General features: G+C 46.9%; 1 protein-coding gene across 2 annotated transcripts in view; it reads left to right on the plus strand.

The window, feature by feature from the left end:
- Positions 1–2,762: 2,762 nt before the first annotated feature.
- BRICD5 (BRICHOS domain containing 5) overlaps positions 2,763–12,716 on the plus strand; it is a 67,271-nt gene continuing 57,317 nt past the window's right edge. Inside the window, exon 1 of one of the 2 annotated variants that reach the window (XM_063934704.1) lies at positions 2,763–2,941. In XM_063934704.1, the coding sequence (XP_063790774.1) occupies positions 2,918–2,941 (24 nt within the window). In that variant the 5' untranslated portion in view covers positions 2,763–2,917. The remainder of the gene's footprint in view (positions 2,942–12,716) is intronic. The other variant, XM_063934703.1, reaches the window with a different exon arrangement.

Below are 12,716 nucleotides of genomic sequence, written 5' to 3' on the forward strand. Positions count from 1 at the left end.
CAGGAAACATCAGGATCCCCACGCCGGAATCCCGACAACCAGGATATCAAAAATATACAAGGGACGTTAGAGAGAGGCTGCGGAGGAGGGGAGAACCTTTAGCCGCCATCTGGGGGTTTAGGATTAGACTGTGGGAGTAGGGAGGTTAGGGTTAGGCACCTAGGCACCACCAGGGGGTAAGGGGGGGATTAGGCACTAAGGGGCAGGGTTAGGCAGTGTGTTGTGGAGGGGTTAGATTTAGGCACTTACCAGGAAGATTAGGGTTAGGCTGCGGTCACGGAGGGTTAGGGGGGTGAGTTAGAATACATAACTCACCCCTGTCAGCATCTTCATCATCAGGATGCCGGCGTCTGTATTCTGACTGCTGGCATCCCATGCACCGGGATCTTGTACCAAACCCATCTAAAGTCAGTATTGCATTGGAATTGAGCAACTCTGTTCTCAGACCTTTTTGATGAATGGAAGCCCTGCCATTAGCAATGCCCACACACGTCCTATTGTACAATACGGGAATACAGTGATAGAAATACAACAAGCCATGTGGTTACAATTTGCAGTTGTGAAGCAATTACACATGACTACATTTGTGGTAACGTGATTGCTAGTCCGTGCGAATTGCGATCACATCACACACAGGGAAAACTCTTTATGAGCTATTCAAATGTGTTTGACCAATATTCTAATTTATCTTTAACAATATAGACCATTCATTGGCGTCTGTTGTGTAGAACTAGTCTCTAATGATGATGGTGGTGGATAAAAAATAATCTGAAAGTGATCTACTGCTGAGATGATCAGCAGTTTTCCCTATAAACTCTGTATATGGGGGGTCATTCCGAGTTGTTCGCTCGGTAAATTTCTTCGCATCGCAGCGATTTTCCGCTTAGTGCGCATGCGCAATGTTCGCACTGCGACTGCGCCAAGTAAATTTGCTATGCAGTTAGGAATTTTACTCACGGCTTTTTCTTCGTTCTGGTGATCGTACTGTGATTGACAGGAAGTGGGTGTTTCTGGGCGGAAACTGGCTGTTTTATGGGTGTGTGTGGAAAAAACGCTACCGTTTCTGGGAAAAACGCGGGAGTGGCTGGAGAAACGGAGGAGTGTCTGGGCGAACGCTGGGTGTGTTTGTGACGTCAAACCAGGAACGACAAGCACTGAACTGATCGCAGATGCCGAGTAAGTCTGGAGCTACTCAGAAACTGCTAAGAAGTGTCTATTCGCAATTCTGCTAATCTTTCGTTCGCAATTTTACTATGCTAAGATTCACTCCCAGTAGGCGGCGGCTTAGCGTGTGCAAAGCTGCTAAAAGCAGCTTGCAAACGAAAAACTCGGAATGACCCCCATGATTCACTATCGGTATTTCTATTGAAGGAGAGTGCGGGGATCCTCTATGAGAATAACATAGCTTCCAGTGAGCTTCATGCCAAGGTTTTTTTAATATTCAGGAAGTTTTGCATATTTGCATACCTACCATCTTTGGAGTGGACATAGGGCCTAATTTAGACCTGATCACTCGCTAGGGTTTTTTCGCACTGCTGCGAGCAGATAGTCGTCGCCCATAGGGGAGTGTATTTTTGCTTTGCAAGTGTGCGATCGCATGTGCATCCGAGCGCTACAAAAAAATGTTGTGCAGTTTCTGAGTTGCCCAGAACTTAGCCGCTGCGATCACTTCAGCCTGTCCGGGGCCGGAATTGACGTCAGACACCCGCCCTGCAACTGCTTGGACACGCCTGCGTTTTTCCAACCACTCCCAGAAAACGGTCAGTTGCCACCCACAAATGCCTTCTTCCTGTCAAAGGAATCTTCGATAAACCCATTGGACAGCACCAATCCGCTTTGTACCTGTGCGACATGCGTGCGCATTGCGGTGCATGCGCAGTTCTGACCTGATTGCAGCGCAGCGAAAAAGCTAGCGTGCGAACAGGTCTGAATGACCCCCAAAGTTGTGACCTCTGTGTGCATCCAAAAAGGAGGCAGAGCCACAGAAAAAAGGGGTGGAGCCTCGCAGCACCCCTTGTCCGTGTCACTGTGGGGGCTCCAAGTTGCTGGGCTTTCCCCCAGGTTCTGAATAAATGCTGTGCTCATGTGAAAAGCATCTGTTTACCCTCTGCTTACCCCAGCTTCTCCCATCCCGGCACACTGCGGTCAGCTGGTGGGACACCGGGACAGTCCCAGAGAAACAGCTGACCATTGCGGGGTATGATGTATGAAATCAGATGTTGCTAGATGTGTGTTCATATTGTATCAAAGATTTAGTGTCCCTTTAAAAGGAAGTTAAACAGTATTGTGCACAACCAGAAAAAAATGTAGTACAAAATGGAAACGGCACAGCCTGCAGAATAAGTGACCTTCAGGAATAGTATATCCAGTAAAAGAAAAGAGAAGTGACACTATGGAACTGTCCATACATACAGAATAGGAACATGGGCGTGGGTGGGTTCTATGTTATTGATCAGTAGATAGGCCTGAGAAGTCCTGTGTTATTGATTGGATGACAGCCTACTAGTTTTGTGTTATTCCTTGAAGTCCAGACCAAGTATTTTCCTTTGCTCAGTAACTAGTTTCCTGTACACTGTTTCTTTTGTGACCTGCTGAGGTTCAGGAATGTGCGGATGTACTATTCTGCCAGCGATAAGCTCTTTTCCCCCCAGTACAAAGCCCAGGTTTGTGTTTCCATCTCACTGATTCTAGTTCCAGGGGGCTGATATTTTGTCCCCTCTCCCATTTTCTCATCACAACCTTGTCATTGTTACATTCCTGCCTCTCGAGTTTCTCAGGTGGAGCCTGGCTGGGAAGGTTGCTCTAGGGGCACACGCTCCTGGGGTGCTGATGGACGCGCCCTTCAGCTTGTGGTTCCCAGGATCATGCACAGTCTGCACATTGCAAGGACTGGCAGAGACTGGGACTGCAGCACAGTATGGAGGGGAGCGGAGAGGCAACGGTAAGAGACAGGCTTGTCACCTGGACAGGATTGACATACTGCTTACTTAGCACTCCCATATAACTGTGCTATTCGCACACCGAGTATCTGTGGGCTACCTGATCTATCAACTATGAACAATGATTGCTATATATATATATATATATATATATATATATATATATATATAATTTGTATTGCTTTGCTTGCTTGTTTGTTTTTTAGCTATTCTTTCCATGATCACTCTTTGTTCAAAAGCACCATTTTTAATCCCAACACCTGATCTGGCCAGAAATTCTATCATTTGAGATGGCGATTATAAGTGGTGTGACTGTTAACTGCAATTTATTCTATATATTTTCTGTGGTGCTGATATTTCAACTATACAAACGTTCTCTTCTCATAACCATTTTTCATTCTTTTGTTTCTGACCTGCCATGTCTTGGCATTGCAGCCCTTTTGGTGCTAAATATAAATTTTTCCCATGGTCTGATTCGGGGTTTCCCTTGAAGTCCGTAATCCACTAGTGAGCCCCCAACCTATATAGCCCCCTATGCTGTGCATGACACAATGAAATTGTACAGATAGCCTGCTAAGATCTCCAGGACACAATATAAGTGGCTGACTGTGAGTTATTATGCATGGTGGTAATAAAATGTAGGTGCTACCTAGGGGTGGTCTTCAGTTTGCCGGATGTCGGGATCCCGGTGCACAGTATACCGGCACAGGAATCCCGACAGCTGGCATACCGACACTTTATCTCCCTCTTGGGGGTCCACAACCCCCCTGGAGGGAGAATAAATCGTGCCATCGTGCCCGCAGCGTGGCGAGCGCAGCGAGACCGCAAGGGGCTTATTTGCGCTCGCCACGCTGTCGGTATGCCGGCTCCGGTATGCTGGCCGCCGGCATACAATACTACACCCACTACCTAGACCAATTTGATTTAATGCAGAAGTGCTCACTGCATAGACTTGCTACCATGGAGTTTTAGAATAATAAAAAATATAAAATCAAAGGAATGCATACGGCTATAGATAAAGCTTTAAATATCAAGCTTCTTGCCGATGATATTGATGGTGGTTCCTATACCAGAGGACAAATAATTCTGTGCTATTATTATTGAGCTAGCTCAACAGCGGTACATAAAAAATTATTGCAATCAAAATACTGACTGACTATACGTAAATCACTGGTATAGCAATTTATCTGATCATTGCAACTGTAGACAGTGGTGTGACCAGTGGCCCCCTTGATAAATATATGTAGTTTATACTGCTAGTGCATGCATTATTTATTTTTATTATTTACTTAACAGTTATTTATATAGTGCACACATTTTCCGCAGCGCTTTACAGAGAATATTTGGCCATTCACATCCGTCCCTGCCCAGTGGAGCTTACAATCTATATTCCCTACCATATGTACACGTACACACATTCACACTAGGGTTAATTTTGTTGGGAGCCAATTAACCTACCAGTATATATTTTTTGGATTGTGGGAGGAAACCCCACGCAAGTACGGGGAGAATTTACAAACTCCACACAGTTAGGGCCATGGTGGGAATAGAACCCATGACCTCAGTGTTGTGAGGCAGTAATGCTAACCATTACACCATCTGTACTGCCCATGCTGCATAAGAATGTACCAGATTAATAACAGCAATGCACTGTAGAAAATACATAGTAATAAATAGTGCTGTGCAATGTAAAGTAACCTATGTACAATTAAATTAGACAGTCTGTGCAGCGCCCGTCCTGCACATGTGCCTGCATTTTCTGTGGGGGGGCCCTCAGAAAATGCGGTTGCCTCTGCCTGTCAATCAGGCAGAGGCGGTTGCAGGGGGGGAGGGGAGGCAAGCAAAGCTCAGTCTCCAGGGAGGGGAAGGAGCTTGCTGGGGCGGTGCAGCACGAAAAGGGGCGGAGTCTGTAAAACGGGGGCATGGAGGGGCGTGATCACAGCAGCTGCGTGACATCACAGCGCGCGATCGGGAAGATGGCTGCGGGCCTCCTGTGGGTGCAGCTAAGCTGTGCCGGCAGGAGGCTTCCTTAGTTTCTGCTAACAAGCAGAAATTGTGTTGCGTTCGCAATTTCTGCTTGTTCAACATGGGGAGGCTCCGGTCAGCATGCTGGGCGGCCTTGCCCAGCGATGGGCGGCCCCCAGCATACGATCCAAAGGATTGCAAATTCTGCTAATTCTCAGAATTTGTAACCTTTACTGATTTAGGCCCATAATCTTTAAAATGTGCACAAACGTATTCAGAGGAACAGCTGCAGACCATGTTAATAGTCTTGATTAATTAACAATAAGTAAATAGAAATTATATAAATATGTTTGCTTACATTAATAGTAAATAGCCTACAATTCTTGGCCTTACTAATCTGATATGAATTTAATAATTCACTGTGGTCCCACCCTACCCTACCTCTAACACAGGGCAAACTGTGCCCCTGTAATAATAAACTCATCCACTAAAACTTGGTTCTGTGCAGAGCTAGATTTAGACCTCACGGGGCCCAAGGCAAGATATTAGTTTAGGCCCCCCCTACCGAAGGCGCGTGCCCAATAAAGGGGACGTTGTCTCACTGGGTAGGTGCGTATCCAATACAATAGTATCCTCAATTCAAATCATGCCACACGCCATAGTAGTGACCACTATAACCCATATGCCACACACCGTAAGGGCCATTTTCCCTAAGAGAAGCATCACAGGAAACATTTTTTTTTATTATTTATTTTTTTTATTTTTTATTATGGAATCCTATGGAGAGACAAGGAACATGAGGTTCCCACCAATAATTGGATTTCCTGTTCCGGGTACTTCCAGTTTTATCAATTAAGTTTTTGCTATAAAAAGCACCAAAGCAGACTGAGACAAACATCCTTGACAAAGAATCCAAGAGATTTGAAACGCGTTGGTGCTGGGTAAGCACTTGCAGAGAAACATCAGGAGGCCAGCGGGATCACGGACTTTCCACTTCTGGTTCTGATGTCCTCAGCGGCAGCAGATGGCTTACTACAGCCACACTCCTACAGGATAGTTAGCTCAGGGCAAGGTAGGAAGTATCAGCATACCTGAACTTTTGGACATTCCTGTTTAATAGTGACCAGTCCTGGATGACCTGCATAACTTCAGCTCACATTTTTCCCTAAAAGGGCTGTAAACATTAGGTCTTTTGACCACTTTTTACTTGTTTTATAACTGTTTATGTGGATGCTTTCCCCCCTCTCTTCCTTTTTCACCTCCTTCTTGTCTTTATTTTTCATTTATTATTTATCTTTATAAATTACTTTATATTTACACACCTAGCGCTCGGTTGCAAATAATACTGCAATTACATTTCTTACTATCATCTCTTACTGAGCTGCTGAAATACACTAGCACTGCATACTATTCCTAACAAACCTCGGTGCCACACACAGTAACGCCCATTATAACACCTTATGCCACTCACAGTAAGGCCCATTATGGCACACACCATAATGCCCATTATAACACCTTATGCCACACACAGTAATGGCCATCATGCCAAACAGTAATGCACATTATAACACATTATGCCACACACAGTAATGCCCATTATAACACACTAACGCCCAGGAGGAGAAATCAAACAGAGAAACAAAGTACAATCATCTCAGACACCTCAAGGGTGTCACTCACTAAGAAAGGAGGCTTCTCTGGTGGTCTCAGGCACTTGTCCGGCATCCCTTGCTGATATCTGTGGCCCTACAGGAGAAGGAATGGGTGCAGATGCACTATGCAATCATTACTGTAAATTACAATATATAATATATAATAAGAGGTTGTTAACATTTAATTGGCCAATAATACGGGCTTGCCCACTGCGTCGAGGTCATCTCTATCGAGCAAGTCGCTAACACTTTGGGGTTCACATCGGGGGGAAGGGCACCCCCAAATCAGCCCAGCCACGAACCCCTCAAGGCATCACACTAGTAGAAAATAGTGAGGTGTAATAAAGTATAGGATAAGCAGAGGTAGTTACTGAGTGTAGAAAGTGTCTTAAAATTAGATATAAAGTAGGTGAAAATTTTTTACATGGATCAAATAACGCACATGGGGGTATATTCAATTAGTGTCGAAAGCTGCCGTCTGTCGAAAAGAAGGCAGTTTTCGACTTTTTAATGTCGAATCGTGATTCGACCTATTCAATCCCAAGCATTTTTATTCGACAAGTCGGGGAATTCGACTTGTCGAATAGTATGTGAATCGGCGGTATAGCTGCCGATTCATGTACTTTTGAGGGAAACGGGGCCAAATTCGACAGGATCCCCCACCGTCTCCTCTGGCGCTGCTCTCCCCCTGTGCCCCCACCGTCTCCCCCTCTGCCCGCATCTCAATTCGACTTTTTTTAAAGTTGAATTGAGATTGCTTTGAATAGCCCAGGACGGATCCATTCCGACAAATGAATGTCGGAATGGATCCGACTTCAACTGAATATACTCCATAGGAGGTAGTGAAAAAATAGTGAATATAAGTGTTAGGGTGTGATGCCCCGGAGTGGTCCAGACAGAACAGTTCAGGGGACCCCACGCCCCAATGCTTACCCCCAAATAAAATGACACAACGTGAAAATTATTACTTTGTATTATGCGTGAATCATTGATGTGCAGTCAGATGTAGGTGCCTGATTAAAACCAGTTAGGAAGGTGGGGGAAGGGTGCTAGTCAAGAATGAAGTAATCGCAGACTTCAGGTGTGTATTTATACACATAGTATAGACCACAGGTTCTCAAACTCGGTCCTCAGGACCCCACACAGTGCATGTTTTGCAGGTCTCCTCATAGAGTCACAAGTGACATAATTAACTCCACCTGTGGACCTTTTAAAATGTGTCAGTGATTAATTAATACACCTGTGCACCTGCTGGGTTACCTGCAAAACATGCACTGTGTGGGGTCCTGAGGACTGAGTTTGAGAACCACTGGTATAGACTATACAGAGGAAATGGGGCTAGACTGCACACCCTAGTGGTTGTAATGAGAGGTGCTATCTGCTGAGATTTTATGGTACTACAGGAGAAGGAATGGGTGCAGATGCACTATGCAATCATTACAGTAAATTACAATATCTACTGTATATATATATATATATATATATATGTGTGTGTGTGTGTGTGTGTATATATATATATATATATATATATATATATATAAAAGGCAAAAAAGGAGATTGACTCATCACTAAATCTCTTAAACCACAAGGCCTACAATCTTGAAACTTGGCAGGTAGCTTCTCCTTAGGTCCCAGGTGCTTGCTAAGAACCGGTTTTACAAATGTCACTGCCCATACACGGAAATCGCCAAAAATGTATGTATGTATGTATGTATGTATGTATGTATGTATGTATGTATGTATGTATGTGCATATGTATGTTCCAGCATAACTCCAGAATGCCTACAGCAATTTACACCAAACTTGGTACACATATGACTTACAATCTGGGAACAAACACTGTGGGGGTAACACCCCTAGCACCCCTAGAGGTTGGACAGTAGCACAGAGTATATCAGGCGACACCATAACACTGTAATGCCTGGACCAATTTACACCACACTTGGTACACATATGACTTACAATCTGGGAACAAACACTGTGGGGGTAAGACACCCCTAGCACCCCTAGGGGTTGGACAGCAGCACAGACTATATCAGGACATGCATGATATGTCAGTGACAACAGGGCTTCATGTGACAGTGGCAGTGATATGATGTGAGGAGGGGAATGGAGGTAGCAGGAAGCCACACACTGAGCATTATATAGTGGGAGGAGCAGGGTCCCCAGCAGCACAGAGTATTTCTCCTACGTCCTAGAGGATGCAGGGGTCCATATTAGTACCATGGGGTATAGACGAGTCCACCAGGAGCCATTGGCACTTTAAGAGTTTGATAGTGTGGGCTGGCTCCTCCCTCTATGCCCCTCCTAGCAGGCTCAGTTTAGAAAATGCTAGGGGAGCTCTACAGAGCTTTCTTAGTAAATGTGTTCTTAGAGTTTTTTGTTTTACTGGGGGGCTGCTGCAACAGCCTCCCTGCATCGAGGGATTGAGGGGGGGAGCAGTGTCCGCCCTGCGGGGTCTGAGCCACTGTCTCCGCTGACTGGACATTGAGCTCCAGAGGGGATTGATCGCTCCCCGCTGCAGGGGGACGCTCACCCCAGCAGCATGCCGCCACCCCCTTGCAGAGCTGAAGTGTGGCGATTGAGTCACTGTCCCCCCTAACAAGCGGGGGGTCGGTGTGAAGATGGCGACTACAGGGTAGGAGCGCAGTATTAACTGCGCTCCCGGACGGCTCAGCGGTACATAGGTGTGGCACTGTGAGGGGCGCCCTGAGCCAGCCCCTGACCCTACACTGACCATTTCAGCCTGTCGGGGTCTGCGCATCTCAGCCAGCACACACAAATCTCACGCCAGTATAATCTTGAAGAGTGGGAAGACAGCGCCATTAAAGGGGTGGAGCTTCTCAGAGCGGATCCAGCAGCGTTTCAGCGCCCTTTTCCTGCCTGCAGTTGGATGCAAGTGGAAGATCAGTTCATCCAGTGCAACTCCAGCTATCTGTACGGTACCAGGGGGTTGTAGAAATGAGGGGAGGCTGTGTAAAGGTTGTGTCACCTATTAAGGGACAAAGTCAGCGCTGGTTTAGGGTCTCCCTATACCTGTAATAGCGCTGTCTGTGGGTTGGCTCCAATCTCTGTGTCTCTTTGCCATTCTTAGGGGGGGAAACTCTGTCTGCCCAGTACCCTGTGTGTATGTGGGGTGAGTGGTGTGTATTAGCAAACATGTCTAGAGACTCTGGGGGTAATTCTGAGTTGATCGCAGCAGCAAGTTTGTTAGCAATTTGGCAAAACCATGTGCATTGCAGGGGGGGGGGCAGATATAACATTTGCAGAGAGAGTTAGATTTGGGTGGGTTATTTTGTTTCTGTTCAGGGTAAATACTGGCTGCTTTATTTATATACTGCAATTTAAGTTTGAACACACCCCACCCAAATCTAACTCTCTCTGCACATGTTATATCTGCCCCTCCTGCAGTGCACATGGTTTTGCCCAACTGCTAACAAATTTGCTGCTGCAATCAACTCAGAATTAGGCCCTCTGTTTGATATGCTGCAGAGGATTTATCTTCTCAGGAAGATCCCATCCTATGTAATCAGGATTGCACTGTTGTAGCGCAGATCCCAGCTAGAGAACCAGAGTGGTTAGCCTCCTAGGGGGACTATTTCTCAGATTTCTAAAAGGGTTGCAAGAACTGAGCATGCAACTCAGGTATTGCAATCCTCTATGGTTGTATGGTCTGATACTGCTTCCTCGGGGTCCCCTGCGGTACATTCTCACAAACGTGCACTTGCCAAGATTATGCAGGATGACACGTACACCGATTATGACACTGCAGACGGTGACGGGGATGTGTCGAGGGGGACGGCATCACTTGCAAAGGGGGTACAGTTGATGATTGAGGCCGTACGGGATGTGTTGCACATTTCTGACACAACTCCTGAGCAGGTTGAAGAGGCCTTTTTCACGCACAGTAAGAAGGCCCTCTCACCTTCACAGCATCTAAGGAATTAAACGCTATCTTTGAAAAAGCCTGGGAAAATCTGGAGAAAAAAATTCCAGATCCCTAAGAGGGTCTTAGTTGCTTTTCCCTTCCCAGAGGAAGATAGAAAGAATTGGGAGTCTCCGCCAATAGATGACGCCTCCAGTTGTCTCCAGGCTGTCAAAACAGGTGGTTTTACCAGTCCCGGGATCTACCGCATTGAAGGATCTGGCAGATCGCAAGGTGGATGCTACACTCAAATCCATTTACACGGCCTCAGGGGCTATACTGTGGCCTACTATTGCCTGTGCATGGATTTCTAAAGCTATAGCCAGGTGGTCAGTCACTCTGCAGGAGGACTTGACTACGATGGATAAAGGTGACGTTGATTTATTTTTACGTAATATTCAGGATTCTGCAGGGTTCCTGGTAGATTCCATGAAGGACCTGGGTTCCATGGCTGCAGGGATCTCCTCCATGTCCGTCTCGGCTCGCAGGGGTCTCTGGCTGCGCCAATGGTCTGTGGACGCGGAATCCAGAAAAAGTGTGGAGGGCCTACCCTATACAGGTCAGGCTCTGTTTGGGGAGGCGTTGGATGCGTGGGTTGCCACGGCTACCGCAGGTAAGTCTCCTTTTCTCCCCTCAGCTGCACCGGCTATGAAGAAGCCTTTTACACCAGCCACATCACAGTCCTTTCGGCCCGCGAGGCCTATAAAGAAAAAGCCTTCTCACACCTTCTTCAGAGGTGGTCATGCTAAAGGAAAAAAGCCTGCTCCCGCAGGTTCCCAAGACCAGAAGCCTGCTTCTGGTACCTCAAAGTCCTCCGCATGACGGTGGACAGCAAAGTCTGGAGGAAGGTCAGGTGGAAGCAAGACTCCGGCATTTCAGCCACGTCTGGGTGTCGTCAGGCCTGGACCCTTGGGTACAAGATATAGTGTCCAGGGGGTACAGGCTGGAGTTTCAAACCCTCCCACCTCACCGTTTCTTCAAATCAGGCTTGCCAGCTTTGCTGGCAGACAGAGCAATTCTCAGAAAATTGGTAGTGTCCGAGGTCATTGTTCCGGTTCCGCCTCATCAGTGGAACAAAGGTTACTATTCGAACCTTTTCGTGGTACCGAAGCCGGATGGTTCGGTATGGCCAATTCTGAACTTAAAATCTTTGAACCCTTATCTCAGGGAGTTCAAATTCAAGATGGAGTCTCTGAGAGCTGTCATCTCAGAACTGACGGAGGGGGAGTTCCTGGTGTCCCTGGACATCAAGGATGCGTACCTCCACATTCCCATTTGGTCGCCGCATCAGGCATATCTCAGGTTTGCACTGTTGGACGATCACTATCAGTTACAGGCATTGCCGTTCGGTCTCTCCACGGCACCGAGGGTCTTCACCAAGGTGATGGCAGAGATGATGGTTCTCCTCCACAAGCAAGGCATGAACATAATTCCGTATTTGGACGATCTCCTTATGAAGGTGTCGTCCAGGGAGAAGTTAAGATCCATTGCTCTCACGACACATCTGCTCAAGGAGCACAGTTGGATCCTGAACTTTCCAAAGTCTCATCTGGAGCCAACAAGGAGGCTGTCTTTCCTGAGGATGATCCTAGACACGGAAGTGCAGAGGGTATTTCTACCGGTGTAGAAAGCATTGGTAATTCAAACGATGGTCCAGGATGTCTTGAAGCCTACCCGGGTATCGGTTCATCAGTGCATCCGCCTTCTGGGGAAGATGGTTGCCTCCTACGAGGCTCTGCAGTACGGAAGGTTTCATGCACGATCCTTTCAGCTGGATCTCTTGGACCAGTAGTCGGGATCTCACCTACATATGCACCAGAGGATACGTCTGTCACCGAAAGTAAGGATTTCGCTCCTCTGGTGGCTAAAACTACCACACCTTCTGGAAGGCCGAAGGTTCGGAGTTCAGGACTGGATATTTCTAACCACAGATGCAAGTCTAAGAGGTTGGGGAGCAATCGCTCAGGGGGAAACTTTCCAAGGAAGGTGGTCGATTCAAGAATCTCTTCTACCAATAAACATCCTGGAGCTAAGGGCCGTATACAACGGCCTTCTGCAAGCAGCACACCTTCTACAGGATCGGGCTGTTCAGGTGCAGTCGGACAACGTGACCACAGTGGCCTACATAAACCGACAAGGCGGAACGAAGAGCATGGCTGCAATGTCATAGGTGTCAAGAATCCGCCTCTGGGCAGAAAGACACGCGGTGGCGATGTCAGCAATCTTCATTCCGGG

Source organism: Pseudophryne corroboree, chromosome 7 (assembly GCF_028390025.1).
Source record: "Pseudophryne corroboree isolate aPseCor3 chromosome 7, aPseCor3.hap2, whole genome shotgun sequence".
Classification (NCBI taxonomy): Eukaryota; Metazoa; Chordata; class Amphibia; order Anura; family Myobatrachidae; genus Pseudophryne; species Pseudophryne corroboree.